We start from the raw sequence: 18,225 nt of genomic DNA, 5'->3' as shown, positions 1-18,225 counted from the left end.
TATTTATATCTCTCTTGTGTCACAGTAAAACACTAGTTACCATCAATATGTTTATTGATGCATACAAAATAGTTTTTAAATCATTACACCTATGTTATTATGAGGACAAATCTATTTTTTTTTTTTTTAAGATTTTATTTGTTCACTCATGAGAGACACACAGAGAGAAAGAGGCAGAGACACAGGCGGAGGGAGAAGCAGGCTCCATGCAGGGAGCCTGACGCAGGACTCGATCCCGGGTCTCCAGGATCACGCCCTGGGACGAAGGCAGCGCTAAATCGCTGAGCCACCCGGGCTGCCCCAAATCTTCTAAATTAATTCAGAAGTTGCTTGAAGTTTTTTGGCTGTTGTCTTTATATGTTATCTGAGGGATCCCTGGGTGGTGCAGCGGTTTGGCGCCTGCCTTTGGCCCAGGGTGCCATCCTGGAGACCCGGGATGCCACTGGAGACCCCCTCTGCCACTCTCTGTGTGTCTCTCGTGAATAAATAAATAAATAAATAAATAAATAAATAAATAAAATTTTAAAAAATATTTTATTTCTTTTTTCATGAAAGGCACACACAGAGAGAGGCAGAGACACAGGCAGAGGGAGAAGCAGGCTCCACGCAGGGAGCCCGACATCGAAACTGGCTCCCGGGTCTCCAGGATCATGCCCCGGGCTGAAGGCGGCGCTAAACCGCTGAGCCACCGGGGCTGCCTAATTTTTTTTTTCTTTTTTTTTTTCCAAAATTTTAAAAAAATATATTTTGCTCATTCTAGAAGCTCTCTCCTTCCGAACCTACATTTACTTCAACATAGATAACGTTTAAAATTAGTGACCAGGTAAATTCCGGCTTTTTCCTCCTCTGAAAATTCTGATAAAATGGCTGCTCCGCAGAAACAATGATTTAATAAATGAGAAACATTTTCAGACACTGACCGTCACACACCAGAGTGGACTGGTACCAATTATACCCAAGACGGTCTGAACCGAACCGCATAAACGGACAATGTTCCTGCCACCAGAAACGCGAACACACACACCTTCCCGGGGGACCAGCCGACTCCTACGCAGTCCGGGGGCCCCAGACTGCCTGCCACCACCCCTGAACACGCCTGGCTCCCTCCACCCCCCACGCCCAAGTATCGCGAGAGCCGGCCTTGAGGCTTGGCGACCCCTTAGTGCCTGGAGACTACCTTTCCCAGAAGTGACTGCGGCGATGGTCCACTCGCGAGGCTGTATCGGCGGTGCTTTGTGCGCCTGCGCCGTCTTCCGGCTCCAGGCGGCGGGTCCGCCGATACCGAGGAAGAAGCGCACTCCGGGCTGCGGGAAACGCGGCCACGGTGGCGCTTGAACTCGAGGAGGCGGCAGGTGAGGGGCTCTGGAGCTTGCCAGGCGCACCGGGGTCCGTGCGGGAGGGGCGCCACGCCCGAGCCGCTCTCGGGCCTGGCTAGAACCGGAACGTTTCGCCCAGGCGTCTGGCTGCGACTTTCCGGGCTCTGGACTACATTTCCCTTCGGGCTCCGCGGCGCGCGGTCCGCGAACGCCCCCCTTTCCGCGCTCAGGCGCATAGCCCCGGTCCATGGACCCGTTAGGTGGGTATGAAGGGGTCCCGACTCCCCAAAATGCAGGTGGATGTTTTAGTCTTCCCTATGCATGCATTTTTTTTTTAATTTGGGACGAAATCTTTTTTCAAAACCTCAAAAGATTTAGCACCACTATTTTAGAAGCAGAGACTCAAATTTGAGAACACTTTATTTTTATTTATTTTTTAAAAGACTTTATCTATTTACTCATGAGAGACACAGAGAGGCAGAGATAGGCAGAGGGAGAAGCAGGCTCCTCGCAGGGACCCCGATGTGGGACTCGATCCCAGGACTCTGGGATCACGCCCTGAACCAAAGGCAGACACCCAACCGCTGAGCCACTCAGGCGTCCCTTGAGAACATTTTATTTTTTTTAAAGATTTTATTTCTTTATTCATGAGAATACACAGAGAGGAGAGAGAGAAGCAGAGACACAGGCAGAGGGAGAAGCAGACTCCATGCAGGGAGCCTGATGCGGACCTCGATCCCAGGTCTCCAGGATCACACCCTGGGCTGCAGACAGCGCTAAACCACTGAGCCACTGGGGCTGCCCCCTTGAGAACATTTTAGATGATCATGTAAAAGATGTGTGTCCAACAATGGGGAAATGGTTGAATAAATCATGGGCCATTCAGTTAATAAGATACCATAAAGCTATTACAGATAATGCTAGAGCAGTGGTCATACTAAGAAAAAAATTTCTATCACATGTTATTAAGGGACGATTCATTACTTTATATACACATTATTTAAAATTAAATATTTGCAATATGTCTGGCGTTGTTCTGAGTTCCTTTTTGTTTTTTAAAGGATTTTATTTATTTATTAATGAGAGATACGGAGAGAGAGAGAGAGGCAGAGACAGACATAGGAGAAGCAGGCTCCATGCAGTGAGCCTGATGTGGGATTCGATCCCAGGCCTCCAGGATCATGCCCTGGGTGGAAGGCAGGCACCAAAATGCTGAGCCACCCAGGGATCCCCTGTTCTGAGTTCCTTTATAAAATACTACTTGTTTAATGATGAACTCACAAAGTGGTTAAATGACATCAGTCTTAATACTTGGATTTTTGTTTCCAGTTTTTTTTTTTTTTTTAAGCCCAAGTGCCAATAGTGGGAGGTTTGCCCTCTTTTGCAGAATGTTCTCATGTTGTATAAAGAGAGCACTTGTATCTTTTTTTTTTTTAATGATAGTCACAGAGAGAGAGAGAGAGGCAGAGACATAGACAGAGGGAGAAGCAGGCTTCATGCACCGGGAGCCCGATGTGGGATTCGATCCCGGATCTCCAGGATCGCGCCCTGGGCCAAAGGCAGGCGCCAAACCGCTGCGCCACCCAGGGATCCCCATCTTTTTTTGTCTGTTAATGTTGCCCCACATCATTTTATTTTAAAGATTTATTTATTCATGAGAGACACAGAGAGGCAGAGACATAGGCAGAGGGAGAAGCAGACTCCCCATGGTGACCTTGATATGGGACTCATGACCTGAGCTGAAAGCAGACGCTCAACCACTATGCCACCCAGTTGCTCCACCTGCACATTAGCTTTCATAGTTGGTTGGTGTTCTGTCATATGACTGGGCCAAAAATGATTCAACCACTTGCCTATTTCTGGACTGTTACATACTAATTTTTGTTCTGTTTTTCAGTAAACTTTGTGTATGCGGCTTTCCTCACTGTTAAATCTGTCCATGGGCATATTTATGTGATGATAATGGAGCCAACTAATTTGCCCATTGTAACCACATCCCATTTGTTGACTCAAAGCAGAGTCCACTCAAAGTGGTGTCCACCAGGCTTTAGGTAGGGCTGTAAGTTTCTCGGTGAATTTGGAAGTTGAGTAAAGAGCCCGGGAGACCTCTGAAGGTGTTTCATTGTGGACTTGAAAGAGTTAAATGCTCTGTTTCTGGGAAGGTTTCATTGTGGGCTGGGTTGATGCTGATGAAGCAGGCTGTGCTCCCTGGCCTGGGACACCACGTGGTCTTAGTCACTGAACCAGGACTGAGCATCCCCATCACAGATTTGCATCAGTAACAAGGTGGGATTCTCTGGATTTTTAGGGGAAGTGAGAGAGAAAGGGCCACTGGTTCCCTGTCTCATTGCAGCAGCTAAAGCTGTGTTTCCTGGACTTGGGTAAGGGCCTCAATGTTCCAATTCACTAGTTTTTGTGGGGAGTGGGGGATAGAACGGTGGGGACTTGTAGCCATGGCATTCTGGGAGCTATAAGGCAAGCCTGGCCTTTCATGTTTGCTCTTTCCTCTCCCAGCTTTGTCATCTCAGGACTCGGCCCTCCCTCAAGAGAGGAACCAGGAAGAAGACCCATCAGCCCATGAAGTTCTAAAAGTCATGTCCCTTGTGAGTTTTCAAATCATGTAAATATTTGCTTTCTTTTTCTTGAAGCCTCCCACCTAGGTTTCAGCCAAGAATCTGGTTCTTAGAGGTTCTCACTTTAGGGACTAAAAAGACCAGGCAGCTGGTACCCTCTCTCACTGCCCCCTCCACTCGGACCAGTGCCCATGGGTTCATTCTGTATAGCATTCTTTATCTTCTGATGGTATGGTATTCTTCCAGAAGCCTAGACAGAGCAGAAATCCATCTCCTTGTATAAACTGTCAACCAAGGTTTGATGAAATGGAGATGAATACTTATGAGGGATATGACATAGAAAAGCGTGGGAACTGGTCTTGGTCTCAGGCACGATCTCCTGCTTTTGGAGGGATTAATGATTGGGTGTGTAATTGAAGCTTAGCTGAGTATATGTGAGAGGTTAGATGCCAGAACTAAGGTCTGGTTTGAGGTCAAACAGAGCATTTGAATGTGGATCATCCTATAGCAGCTTCTTTAGCTTGAGAGTGAGAGGAGCACAGAGGTAAAAGGATTGTAAGCAACTGAGCAGGTGGATGAATTTTTCAGAATCTGTATAGTCAGAACTTGGAAGAGCCTTCAGAGATCTGATCCAACGTTTGTATCCAAAATAAGAGAATGGTTGAGTCATTTTTTCACTTGATAGAAAATTGTACAGCTAATAAAAGTAATCTTAATTTAAGATTTTTCTCATAAGGAAATATGCTTTGATATGTTCTGACAAAATGATAAACCGACATCTTCAACAAATTCTCAATTTATATGAAAATCCTCTTTTCTAAGAAAATGTTTCTTTAATAAAACTTGAGGGTAAATCTAACAAAAATTGTTGGTTTGGTTTGTTGTTATTGTACAAAAGTAGAAATTATAGTTCTCTCATTGAGAATTTTATATGCCAAGGACAGTAGTCAACACACTTTATTATACTGCTTGTCATAATTGGGAAAAGTCCACTTTGCTGAATTTTAATTTTCCTTCTAGATCTTTGTACAGAGCTTTGGTTTGTAGTAAAAAGGAATGATCCAGAACATTTCAGCACTGTTGTACTCATGCCCACCCTCTCTTGTCATCTGCTCACATTGGAGGCGTCCAGCCCCATCCTTCTCTTTTACCAAACACTCCACTCCTACAAAGACCTCCTCTACCTCCTCTCATCCCACCAAGAAACATTTTCTTGAAATATGCAAATAACATACCTGCCTGTTGTTTCAGGAGTCAGACTTGTTCAGGGATGTGGCTGTAGTCTTCTCCCAAGAAGAATGGGAACAGCTGGTACCTACTCAGAGGGATTTGTACAGAGACGTGATGTTGGAGACCTACAATAACCTGGTCTCACTGGGTAAGATGACCTGGTATATGAGTTTGGATGTTACCCTCAGCATATCTGTTCCTTATCCATTTCTGAGTACCTTTTGAGAAGTCAAGGAGCAGCTCCATGGGCTGATAGTACATTTTCCTCAGTCCTCAGGTGACTGTCACATTGGGTCTCACATTGGATTTCTTCTGCAACTGCCTCTCCTGGTCAATGCCAAGGTCCTAGATCTGAATTCTGGGGACCTGTGCCATAACTGGGTGGTGTGTTTTTTCTCACACCCAGGTCTTGCCATCTCCAAACCTGATGTGATCTCCTTCCTGGAGCAAGGCAAAGAGCCCTGGATGGTAGAGAAAGCAGCTACAGGCGGCCTGTGCCCAGGTGAGTGAGGCCTGTGGGGGAAGAGAGAAGTCACCACAGATAGCCATCTGGTACGTGGACAAGGAAACAGGATTTTTGAGTTAGAAAATCTTCCCTCCAAGATATCAAACTTAGAGGTCAGGTCCCAGTTACCATCTTTTGTAGCTTATCAACAGCATTTCACAAAAGTGGATGTTCCTTTCATCCCAAAACATTTCTGTGTATTTGGGTCATTACTACCCCCTCATTAAACCATCTTCAGCCTCCTTTGATTGGATTTTCTCACTTTCTTTAAATGTTGGAGCACCCCAGAGCTCAGACTTGAGTTTCTTCTTTTCTGTTTATTTTCATTCACTAGGACCTTCTCCGTTACCATGCTTTAAATACCATTTGTACCTGTGTTGTCCAGTGTGGAGCCATTGGCCCCATGTCTGTTGTAATTTAAATTAATTATAATTAAATACATTTAAAAAAGCAGTACCTCGGTTGCCCTTGCCACATTTCAGAAGTCCAGTAGCCACTTTGTGGCTTGTGTCTACCGTGTTGGACAATACAGATACAGAATATTTCCATCATCTTCAGCTTTTCCTTTAAATTCTGGATACTTCTATCTAACTGCCTTCATTATATCCACTTCAGCATTCATTGGGGACTTTGAACTTAACAAGTCCAGAAAGGAGTCCTTGGTCCTCCCTAACAATTTGCTCTTCTCTCTCTTTTATTTTATTTTATTTTATTTTATTTTATTTTATTTTATTTTATTTTATTTTATTTTATTTATTTTATTTTACTTTATTTTATTTTATTTATTTTATTTTATTATTTTATTTTATTTTATTTATTTATTTTATTTATTTTATTTATTTTATTTATTTTATTTATGAGAGACACAAAGAGAGTGGCAGAGACACAGGCAGAGGGAAAAGCAGGCTTCCCACAGGGAGCCCAATGTGGGACTCGATCCCAGAACTTGACCTGAGCCTAAGGCAGACACTCAACCACTGAGCCACCCAGGTGTCCCTCAAGTCAAAAACTCATTCTTGAGTTTTCTCTCTCACATACCTGTTCAGTCTGTCAGCAAATCCTATTGGCTCTACCTTGAAATATGTCCAGAATTTAACCATTTCTCACTGGCACCACTGCTGCCATTCCATCCACGCTACCATTGTCTTTGGCTTAGACTATTGCAGTAGCCTCCTCCCCATTCCGCTGCTTCTATTGCCCACTACAGTGTATTGTCCACACAGCAGCCACAGGGACCTTAAAACTTCAGTGAGGGTGTATTGTCCCTGCTCAAGACTTACTAGCACATTCCCATCTCAAGATAAAATCCAAAATCGATACCCTAGCCTAGGACCCTCTATATGCTATCCAACACAGTAGCCACCAGCCACACGTGCTGTTTAAAATTTAGCTTTAGGGGATCCCTGGGTGGCTTAGCAGTTTAGCGCCTGCCTTTCACCCAGGGCGTGATCCTGGAGACCCGGGATCGAGTCCCATGTTGGGCTCCCTACATGGAGCCTGCTTCTCCCTCTGCCTGTGTCTCTGCCTCTCTTTCCCTCTCCTGTGTATCTCATGAATAAATAGATAAAATCTTTAAAAAATTTTTTTAAAAATCTAAATTTTTTTTTAAGATTTTATTTATTCATGAGAGACATACAGAAAGAGAGGCAGACACAGGCAGAGGGAGAAGCAGGCTCCATGCACAGAGCCCGATGTGGGTCTTGAACCTGGGGATCTGGGATCACGCCCTGTGCCAAAGGCAGGCATTCAATGGCTGAGCCACTCAGGCTTCCCTAACTAAAATTAAATAAAATGTGACATTCCATTCCATGGTAGCCTGTAGCCACATCTCAAAAGCTGAGTAGACTTATGTAGCCAGTGGTTACCATATTAGGGCAGAATAGAACATTTTGGCATCATAGAAAGTTCTGTTGGACTGTGTTCTATGATCCACTTCCTGCTTCCTCTCTGATTTTCCCTCCTGCTACTCTTCTTGTTCATTCGGCTACAGCCGCACAAGCCTCTTTGCTGTTCCTTTAACATAGGGATTGGTAAATGTTTTCTCAAAGGGGCCAGACAATAAATATTTTAGGCTTTGTGGGCCATATATGGTCTCTGTCACAACTACCCAGCTATGCTGTAGTAGCATGAGAGCAGACAGTACAAGTTTACCCACCCTAGCCTTGGTACAGCAAGCATGTTCCTGCCTTGGGGCTTCTTGCTCTGGGTGAAGGGTTCCTCAAGCTCAGCAATGTTGACACAGGGTGGGGGTGGGGGCATTGGGTAGGCATCACATGTACTGTAGGATGTTCAGCAGCCTCCCTGGCTTTTACTCAACTGGTTGCCAGTATACTTGCCTCTCCTTAGTTGTGACAATCAAAAATGTTCCAGATATGGCCAGGTGTCCTCCAGGGGGCAGAATCTTCCCTGAATGAGAGCCAAAGTCCAGGTGTGATGTGAGACCAAGAATGTGTGTGTTGATAAAAAGAGTTTCCACCATATACAATGTACTGTAAGGACTTAACACTACAGATGTGGTGGATTCTTCCACACTGAATTGGGAGTTGGCCCCTAGAAGTAAGTGAGGTCAGGTGCAGAGTGAGCATCCAGAGAGGAGATGTATGCTGCTGCATTACCTGACATCTGCACAGGTTCTAGGGATTAGATGTGGGCATCTGTGGGAGGCCATTATTCTGTCAGCCACACCCATGATACCATTTTTGCTTTGGTTTTTGTCATTTGAAGGCATGTGTGTGTTTGATTGTTTGAGGTCCTGAGTTTTATTTACTTCTTAGATGATGTGGGTTTACATCATAATCAAAGAGGACTACCCCCTTTGACATTATACATGAGTCTCCTGTGGTTTTTTGCTAGTAGTATATTTATGGTGCTGCTTATGATCCCTGTGGAGTTTACCTGTGGAGGATGTGATTTCACACTATTTTCCAGGTTCTTATCCATTTATTCAAACAGCATTAACTAATTTTATCTTTTCACCACTAATCTGTATAGCCACCTTTATCATCTACTCTTTTACCCCTGGACTTTTTTTTTTTTTTTTTTTTTGTAATTTTTGTTTCTATCTCAATCTCTTTGTCAACTATGTGTCCAATACCATACTGTTTTAATTATTAAAGGTTTTAAATATCTGGTAGACTAGTTCCTCCTCATTATTTTTCAGAATTTTCCTGGCCATAGTCATTCAAGTTTCCATCTGGACTTTTTTTTTTTTTTTTCAATCTGGTCTTTAAAAAAGAATATCTGGTTTAAAAAAATCATGTAATTATTCTTAGTGAGATCACCACAAATTTATAGATTGAGGAGAAAACTTATTTTTTATTGATTTTATCTATTTAAGGACATGGTAGGCTTTTCTCTTCGTTTATGTCCATCCCCTGGTGGTTTTAAAGTTTTATTTATATGAGTCTTGTACATTTTTTTAAAAATATTTTATTTGGGCAACCCCGGGTGGCTCAGCGGTTTAGCGCTGCGTTTGGCCCAGGGTGTGAACCTGGAGACCTGGGATCGAGTCCCGTGTCGGGTTCCCTGCATGGAGCCTGCTTCTCCCTCTGCCTGTGCCTGTGTCTCTCATGAATAAATAAATAAAATCTTTAAAAAAAAATTTTTTTTATTTAATTATTCATGAGGGACAGAGAGAGAGGCAGATAAACAGGCAGAGGGAGAAGCAGGCTCCATGCAGGAAGCCCGATGTGGGACTCAATCCTGGGACCCTAGAATCACATCCTGGGCTGAAGGCAGGTGCCAAACCACTGAGCCACCCAGGGATCCCCTACATTTCTTTATATGTTTATTCCTAGGTATTGTATATTTATTGCTATTATTGGAAATGCTCTTTTTAATTTAAAAAAATTCAAAAATATATGTAACAAAATTCACCTTTTAACCATTTTAACGTGTATAGTATATTGGCATCTAGTACATTGACAGCGTTGTGCAATATCACCATTATCTCGTTTCAGAATATTTTTATCACCCTGTGGTTTTCACTCCTGTTTTCTGGCACATGGCTCTTAAAACCCTTGGAATCTCTAAAGTAATAAGTGTCTTCTTGTATGCTAATGAGATGACTGTGTTTGGGGGTGCCTGGATAGCTTCAGGATGAGCTTGGATTTTGTAATTAGAGAATTGGAACACTCAGCCCCATCTCTCAAACTCTGGAGAGACCTAAAGGTTGAATCACCAAAGTGCAATGATTTAATCAATCCTGCCTATGTAGTGAAGCTTCCATAAAAATCTCTAAAGTACAAGGATTGGAGAGCTTCTGGGTTGTGAACACATGGAGGTACTTGGCAGGTGGTGTACTTGGAAAGGAATCTCCATCCTCTTCCTCTATACCTTATCCTTTGCATTTCTTTAATGTGACTGATACTGAGTTATGTCCTTTGTAATAAACTGGTAATATAGTAAGTAAATTGTTTTCCTGAATTCTGTAAGCCATTCTATAAAATGATTGAACCCCAGAAGGGGTTGTGGGAACCTCCAGTTTATTGGGGTGGGAGGTGAGGGGACTAGAGGTAGTCTGTGGCCTGAGCTCTTAACCTGTAGGATCTGATGCTATCTGCAGAAAGATAGTTTGAAAATTGACCTAAATCTGTAGGACACCCAATTGGTATCCAGAGTTGGAGAATTACCTGGTATGAGGGAGAAATCCATACACATTTTGTCATCAGTAGGGTCAGAAGAACAGTATGAATAGTAGAGTTGTGTTGAAAGGGGTGTTTTTCCTAAACACACCTCAGAGGATACCCCATATATACTCATTAAATAGTCACTCCTCATGCCCTCTCTCCCTCTCTTCTCCCCCCTCCCCCAGCGCACGCCTGGCAACAGGTAATCTGCTCTCCATCTCTGGAATGTCTTATTATTGGATATTCACATAAATGGAGTCATATAATATGGGGCCTTTTGAGTCTGACTTCTTTTACTTAGCATGATGTCCTTAAGGTTAATCCGTGTTTTAACATGTGACAGGATTTCTTTCCATTTTAAGGCTGTATGTATGTACCACAATTTTTTAGCCATTCATTTGTCAATGGACATTTGGATGGCTTCCACCTCTTGGCTATTGTGGGTAATGTTGCAGTAAACATGGGTGTGTAGGTGTCTCTTTCAGATTCTTTCAGTTCTTTGGGATATATACTCAGAAGTGGAGTTGCTGTATCATATGGTAATTATATTTTTAATTTTTTAGAACTCTCCATGTTGTTTTTTGTTGTTATTTTTTTTATTTTTTTATTTTTTTAAATAATCTACACCCAACATGGGTCTCAAACTCATGACCCTGTGGTCAAGAGTTGCATGCTCTTCCAACTGAGTCAGCCAGGTGTCCCTCTATCCTGTGTTTGTTCCCTTTTTTCTTTCTTTCTTCCTTTGTTTACTTCTTTCCTTTCTTTCTTTTGAGAGAAAGAGCACATGCATGAGTAGGGGGAGGGGCAGAGGGAAAGAATCTTTCAAGTAGACTCCCTCCTGAGTGAGGAGCCTGACTCAGGGCTCAATCCCACAACCCATGAGGTCATGACCTGAGCCAAAACCAAGAGTCAGACACTTAACTAACTGAGCCCCCCAGGCACCCCCCCCCATACTATTTCCTGTAGTAATTGCACCATTTTATATTCCTACCATCAGGGCACAGTGGTTCCAATTTCTCCCAATCCTCATCAACACCTGTTATTTTCTGTTTTGTTTTGTTTTGTTTGGATAGAGGCCATCCTAATGGCTTTGAGGTATGATTCATTATAGTTTTGATTTGCATTTCTCTAAGTGATATGGAGCATGTTTTCATATGCTTCTTGGCCATCTGTATACCTTCTTTGGAGAAATGTCTATTCAAGTCCTTTCCCAATTTTTTAATAGGGTAGTTTGTTGTTGAATTGTAGTACTACTTTATATATCCTAAATAGTAAATCCTTATTAGATATATGATTAGGAAATATTGTTTCCTATTCTTTTTTTTTTTTTTTAAGATTTTGTTTGTTTATTCATGAGAGATACAGAGGGGGGGCAGAGACATAGGCAGAGGGAGAAGCAGACTCCCTGTAGGGAGCCTGAAGCAGGACTCAATCCCAGGACCCCAGGATCATGACCTGAGCCGAAGGCAGACACTCAACCACTGGCCACCCAGGTGCCCCAATGCATCAAAGCTTTTAAGTTTGATATTGTCTCTTTTTTTTTTTTTTAATTAATTAATTAATTTTTTAAAATTTTTTTTAAATTTTTATTTATTTATGATAGTCACACACAGAGAGAGAGAGAGGCAGAGACATAGGCAGAGGGAGAAGCAGGCTCCATGCACCGGGAGCCCGACGTGGGATTCGATCCCGGGTCTCCAGGATTGCGCCCTGGGCCAAAGGCAGGCGCCAAACTGCTGCGCCACCCAGGGATCCCCTTTTTTTTTTTTTTTTTTTTTTTTTTTTTTAAGATTTTATTTATTTATTCATGAGAGACATAGAGGGGGAGAGGCAGAGACATAGGCAAAGAGAAGCAGGCTCCATGCAGGGAGCCCGATGTGGGACTCAATCCCAGGACTCCAGGATCACACCCTGGGTGGAAGGCAGACTCTCAACCGCTGAGCCACCCGGGCGTCCCTCATTTGTTATTTTTGCTTTTGTTGCCTGGGCCTTGAGTGCCATATCCAAGAAATCATTGCCAAATGCAATGTCATGAGGTTTTTCCCCTGTGCTTTCTTCTAGGAACTTAACATTTTTTGGTCTTACATTTAGGTCTTTCATATATTTTAATTAGTTTTTGTATATGTGTAGGGTAATAGTCCTGCTTCATTGCTTTGCATGTGGATATCCAGTTTCTTCAGAACCATTTGTTAAAGAGACTGTCCTTTCCTAATTGTGTTGTCTTGGTGCCCTATCAAAGATCATTTGACCATGTGCATGGGGGTTTCTCTCTCTGTTCTATTCCATTGATCTATATGGCTGCCTTAATGCCAGTACAACACTGTTTTGATTATGGTGGCTTTGCAGTGTGTTTTGAAATCAGGAAGTGTGAGACTTCCAACTTTGTTCTCCTTTTCAAGATTATTTTGGCTTTTGGGATCCCTTGAGGTTTCTTCATATGAGGATACTAAAATATCTTAATGCTAAGACTGTATGTAAGATTTTTAGAGGTATTTCTTTGGTTATCCAAAACAGTGACTACTAAGCTAAATAATTAACTTTAAAATGCTCTGCCAGTCCCTGTCAGAAAAATACCAAGTTAGTATAGAAGACCTCACTATTATTATTGCTATATTGCAACTTCATAGAGTGTTGGACAGAAGTCAGAAAATTATTATGACTGTCAGTGCTATCTTTGGATGCTTACAGTGCAGTGTATAATTAGAGATGGCTTAATTTAGATCAGTGTAAAAGGGGTTATGTAATAAACAACACTGTACTCTGCCATCAATCAACAAAACTGTGTCAGGGTCTATGATAGAAAAATAGAAAAAGTGGCAGTCTGGACAGAGAATTGTTTTTGTTTTTTTTTTTTTTTTAAAGATTTTATTTATTCATGAGAGAGAGAGAGAGAGGCAGAGGCATAGGCAGAGGGAGAAGCAGGCTCCTTGCAGGGATCCTGATGTGGGACTTGATCCCAGGACTCCAGGATCACAACCTGAGTCAAAGGCAGACGCTTAACCACTGAGCCATGCAGGCATCCCCAGGGAATTATTTTTAAGGCATGCCCTTACAGGCAACCCAGATTCTTTCCACATTGCCCAAAAAGCAAGTAATGTGCCTGCCTTTAATTCTATAAACTAGATTTCCATTTAGGCATGTTAAATGTTCACAAAGTAGTCTTCTCTGTCTGTGAAGTTGACTTTAATTTTCCATGTTCCCCTTCAGTCTTATGGTTGTTCTATATGGGATGGCAGTCAGGTGTTGGTAACTTTTGAGTAGGTCAACCACCAATTCATAGTGGCTGTATTTGGGACCTGTCTCACTAGAATTATCAGACCATAACCTTCCTTCTGAACAACCAAACATGGTGTCTGAAAAAACATCTGCAAAATAATCTTGAATTAAAAGAAAAATTGGAAACCTTACATTATAAATATTAAAATTTGTAATAAATTCACAAAATTCAGAAAATGTGGTATTGGCAAAATAATTTTTTTAAAAGATTTTATTTATTTATTCATGAGAGACAGAGAGGCAGAGACACAGGTAGAAGAAGCAGGCTTCATGCAGGGAGCCTGATGTGGGACTCGATCCCGGAACTCTGGGATCACACCCTGAGCTAAAGGCAGACTTTCAACCTCTGAGCCACTCAGGCATCCCAAAATAAATTGATCACTGGAAAAGAACAGATCCAGAATCAGAAACACATGTATGATTTGATTTATGACAAAGTCACTACGGTAATTCAATCGAAACAGGAGGTTCTTTTGAAGATTGGGCTAATTCAGTTGGCTATTTCTTGCAGTTTGAATAAGCAGCAAAGAATGTTGCTCTGGAAGAAGCCACCCCCATTAAATTGGGGCCTAATCCTCCAAACAAGGAACAAGGCCCTTCTTTTTCCATAGCCACATTTAGGCAATGAAAAGGTCCAGGAGAGACTGGTTTAGTAGACACTAGGTCTAAGCCATAGTATTCAGCTAAACTTCAGAGATAGAAAGCAGAAGAGATAGAAGCATGTGGTCTTCATGGCAGAGGACCACAGCTGTGTTGTTACAACTTCCAGTGGACATGTGAGAGACACACACACACACCCCAACCCCATCCTACTGAATACCCTGGCAAGCAGATGCACCAACCCGTACCTCTGGCCAGCCACCCTTCACCATTGTTTTTTTTAAATCTGCTTTATTGAGGTATATTTATATTCAACAAAATGCATGCATTTTAAGTACAATGTTTTGATGAGAATGGACAAATGTTCACACTTGTATAACTGTCACCACAGACTAGAGAACATTTTCACCATCCTGAAAAGTTCCCTTGTGCTCCTTTCCCACACAATTGCTCATATACCCAACCCCCGGCAACCAGTGATTTCTTCTGTCACTCTAGGTTATATTTGTGTTTTTTGGGGGTTCATAGAAACCTTTATTAAAAAAAATATGAAAAAAATAAAATAAAATAAATATGGTTCAGAGGTGATCCTGATCTACACTAACATTTTAGAACTATTCTTATAACCTCTCTCTGACTCTTCATTTCAATTTATGGTATTTCCTCTGTCTCTTCTACTTACCCATTTTCCAATTGCTTAGCCACATTCAAGAGTTTATAGGTATAATCATGAGTATAAGTTTTCTGATTTTCCAGAAAAAAAAGTTCCTTTTTCTGAAAAGGAAAAAACACATACTTGCTTTTTTGTTTTGTTTTGTTTTCAGTATTGGAGTCCAGGCGTGATACCAAAGTATCATCTCCAGAGCAGCACCTTTATGAAATACAATCACCACAGTGGGAGATAATGGAAAGCCTTACAAATTATGGTCTTGAGTGCTCCAGGTTCCAAGATGATTGGGAATGCATAAGCCAGTTTGACAGACAACAGGGAAAATCAGATGGACATTTGAGTCCAATGATGATCAATCCTGAAGAAATGTCCACTTTGAACCAACAAGCATCATTTCCTTTTTACCAGAAAATTCATACTGGAGAAAAACTCTATGGATATAATGAATATAGAAAAGACTTCTGGCAGGAGGACTTCCTTATTAGTCATCAAGGAATTCATACTAATGAGAAACCCTATAAATGTAAGGAATGTGGCAAGGCCTTTAAATATGGCTCACGACTCATTCAACATGAGAATATTCATTCTGGCAAGAAACCCTATGAATGTAATGAATGTGGAAAGGCCTTCAATTCTGGTTCAAATTTCATACAACATCAGAGAGTTCATACCGGTGAAAAACCTTATGAATGTAAGGATTGTGCAAAGGCTTTTAGTCGAAGCTCCCAGTTGATTGAACATCAACGAATTCATACTGGTGAGAAACCCTATCAATGTAAGGAATGTGGCAAGGCCTTCAATAGGATCTCACATCTTAAAGTACATTATAGAATTCATACTGGTGAAAAACCCTACGCATGCAAGGAATGTGGGAAGACCTTTGGTCATCGGTCTCAGTTGATTCAACATCAGACTATTCATACAGGCAAGAAACTCTATGAATGTAAGGAATGTGGGAAGGCCTTTAATCAGGGCTCAACTCTCATTAGACATCAGAGAATCCATACTGGTGAGAAACCCTATGAATGTAAGGCATGTGGGAAGGCCTTTAGGGTGAGCTCACAACTTAAGCAACATCAGAGAATTCACACTGGAGAGAAACCCTACCAATGTAGGGTATGCAGTAGGGCTTTCAAACGGGTCTCACACCTTACTGTACATTATAGAATTCATACAGGTGAGAAACCATATGAATGTAAGGAATGTGGTAAGGCCTTTGGTCATTGCTCACAGCTGATTCAACATCAGGTAATTCATACTGAGAAAAAGCCCTGTGGCTATAAGGAACGTGGGAGGACTTTACATCATGATTCAACTACTTTTCAGCATCAGAGAATGCATAATAGGGAAACACAAGTGAATATCATAAATGTAGAAAAGCCTTCCATCAGCACTTATCCTTTATTAATCATTAGAGAATTGATGTTAGCAAGCAACCATATGAGTGGAAGTAATGGGGAGAGCCCATTAGCTTAGGCTAGTCACAACTTCTTATGTTTTGGGGAAAGACTTGAAGAATGTAATGCAAATGGAAATGCCTTCATTCAAGCTATCCTTTATCTTGAGTTCTAAGATTCATAATGAAACATTTTATGAATATAAATTGTTGAGACCATGATTATGAAAGAAGCAAGGAAAAGTTGGAAAAAAAATTGTCTCTAACACAATATGGGATCACATTTTCTAACCATGCTGTAATAATTTTAGCAACAGCCAAAAGTTTTAATTTTCTTAGCAATTAAAAAGGGGAAAAAAAAAAAAAAAAACCCAGCCAAATTACTCTGGGCTCAACTTCTTTTTTTCTTTTTTCTTTTTTCTTTTTTTTTTTTTTTAAGTAGACACCATGCCCAATGTGGGCCTCAAACTCATGATCCTGAGATCAAGAGTCAAGTGCTCTACTGACTTAAGCCAGCCAGGCACTCCATTACTCTTGGGCTAATAAGGAAATAAATCATGCACATTTTCGTGCTTGATTTATGAATGAAATAAAAATAACAATCGAGAGATTTACATTCCAGGAGTTGTAGGATGTGGGCTAAAGTTACTGAGAAGAATTTTAGCTTTTAAATGCATGCAAGGCATGAAAACCTGAAAGATTATTCTGGAGTATATTAAATGTACTATTCAAGAAGCCAGAAAAGACAATACCAAACATCAGGGTGATGAAAGACAAATTGGTACAAAATAAAAATAAAAAATAATGAAATTAGAAAGTGGTTATTCTTATAATCTCAGTTTTTATTTCTTTCTGACCCCAAAATAAAATTTAAGATAGTATTACTCAATTTCCATCTTGTTTTAGGTTATCTTTCATAAATTTTGTCACAAAAAGGAGTTGGTTGCTTACATAGCCATGCCCAGTTCCCCTTTCTACTAGCAGTATCTGTGTCTTGCCTTAGTCTCTGAAGATACCATATGCTAACTTTCCAGCCTCTTCCACAGCTCAGGATGGCTCATATGTACCAGGGTAAGACCAGTATATTCCAGGGATCTGTAGAGGCTTCTGAGAAAGATTTCTCTCATTTAGAAGAAACATCTATTAGGAAGACTTCTTTTCCTCTCCTCTGCTTTTAAACATTCTCCTATGAGAACATAATGCCTGGAGCTGTTGCAGCCATGTTGGAACCAAAAGGAGAAAACCAAGGACCTCAGAGAAGCTGACCCAGAGCCACAAGGCCAATTTTGGAGCTCTCTGAAGCCTTGTGTAGGAAAAAATAAACTTCTATTGCTGAAATTACTTTTAGTTGGATATTTTGTAAACTTGAATCCAAAACCATCCTAATTATGTAACACCAAATTTTATTTTACAATTAACTAAGATTGGTAAATATGACCTGAAAATATCTACTTTTTTTAATTCAACATTTCTTTTGGTTAAATACAGGATTGATTTTAGTATATATTCTGTAATGTTGAAAAATATATATTCTACTTTTCTTGGGTACAAGATTCCATTTAAGCTGGTGGATTATAATGATAAAATTCTCCAGATTTATATAATTTGGTACATTGGATCGGAATTTCCTAAAATGATTTTTTTAAGCCAAAATCTTGAATTTTTAGATTTTTAATTTATGTTGCTTGATTTACAAAGACCTACAACTTAACTCCTATTGATGAATCATACTTTTTATCATTCTGTAGTATCCTACTCTGCCAAGTGTAGGAGTTGAGAAACCAAATCTGGCCTGCTGCTTGTTTTATAAATAAAGCTTTATTGGAACACAGCCATGCTCATTTATTTACACGTCCACTGCTTTTGTGCTGCAACAGCAGAACTAAGTGGTTGCAACAAAGTCTATAGTCGCAAAGCCTATGTTGACTTGCCAACCCTGGGCTAGTGTATGTAACCCCTTTGACATTTTATTTCCGTACTGGATAACACTACTGACAATGATTTTTCTTTGTTTACCTGGTATATTTTTGC

At 41.1% G+C, this 18,225-nt stretch overlaps 1 protein-coding gene across 8 annotated transcripts; it reads left to right on the top strand.

The window, feature by feature from the left end:
- The first annotated feature begins 1,200 nt into the window (after positions 1–1,200).
- Positions 1,201–18,025, top strand: ZNF582 (zinc finger protein 582). 8 transcript variants are annotated; one of them, XM_077913319.1, is made up of 7 exons: positions 1,241–1,352; positions 3,214–3,367; positions 3,831–3,919; positions 5,141–5,267; positions 5,526–5,621; positions 10,738–10,791; positions 14,953–18,025. In XM_077913319.1, exons 3-7 carry the CDS (start codon positions 3,911–3,913, stop codon positions 16,272–16,274), a joined length of 1,608 nt encoding a protein of 535 aa, XP_077769445.1. In that variant the 5' UTR covers positions 1,241–1,352; positions 3,214–3,367; positions 3,831–3,910; the 3' UTR covers positions 16,275–18,025. The 8 variants fall into 8 exon arrangements, with proteins under 8 accessions (XP_077769481.1, XP_077769445.1, XP_077769425.1 ...); XM_077913355.1 differs by lacking the exon at positions 3,214–3,367 and having other exon boundaries at positions 1,201–1,352; XM_077913299.1 differs by lacking the exons at positions 1,241–1,352; positions 3,214–3,367 and adding an exon at positions 1,390–1,576.
- Positions 18,026–18,225: the final 200 nt, after the last annotated feature.

This window comes from Canis aureus, chromosome 1, assembly GCF_053574225.1.
Source record: "Canis aureus isolate CA01 chromosome 1, VMU_Caureus_v.1.0, whole genome shotgun sequence".
Lineage (NCBI taxonomy): Eukaryota > Metazoa > Chordata > Mammalia > Carnivora > Canidae > Canis > Canis aureus.
Note: the sequence above shows the minus strand (reverse complement) of the source record. Positions and strands in the feature narration are given on the sequence as shown.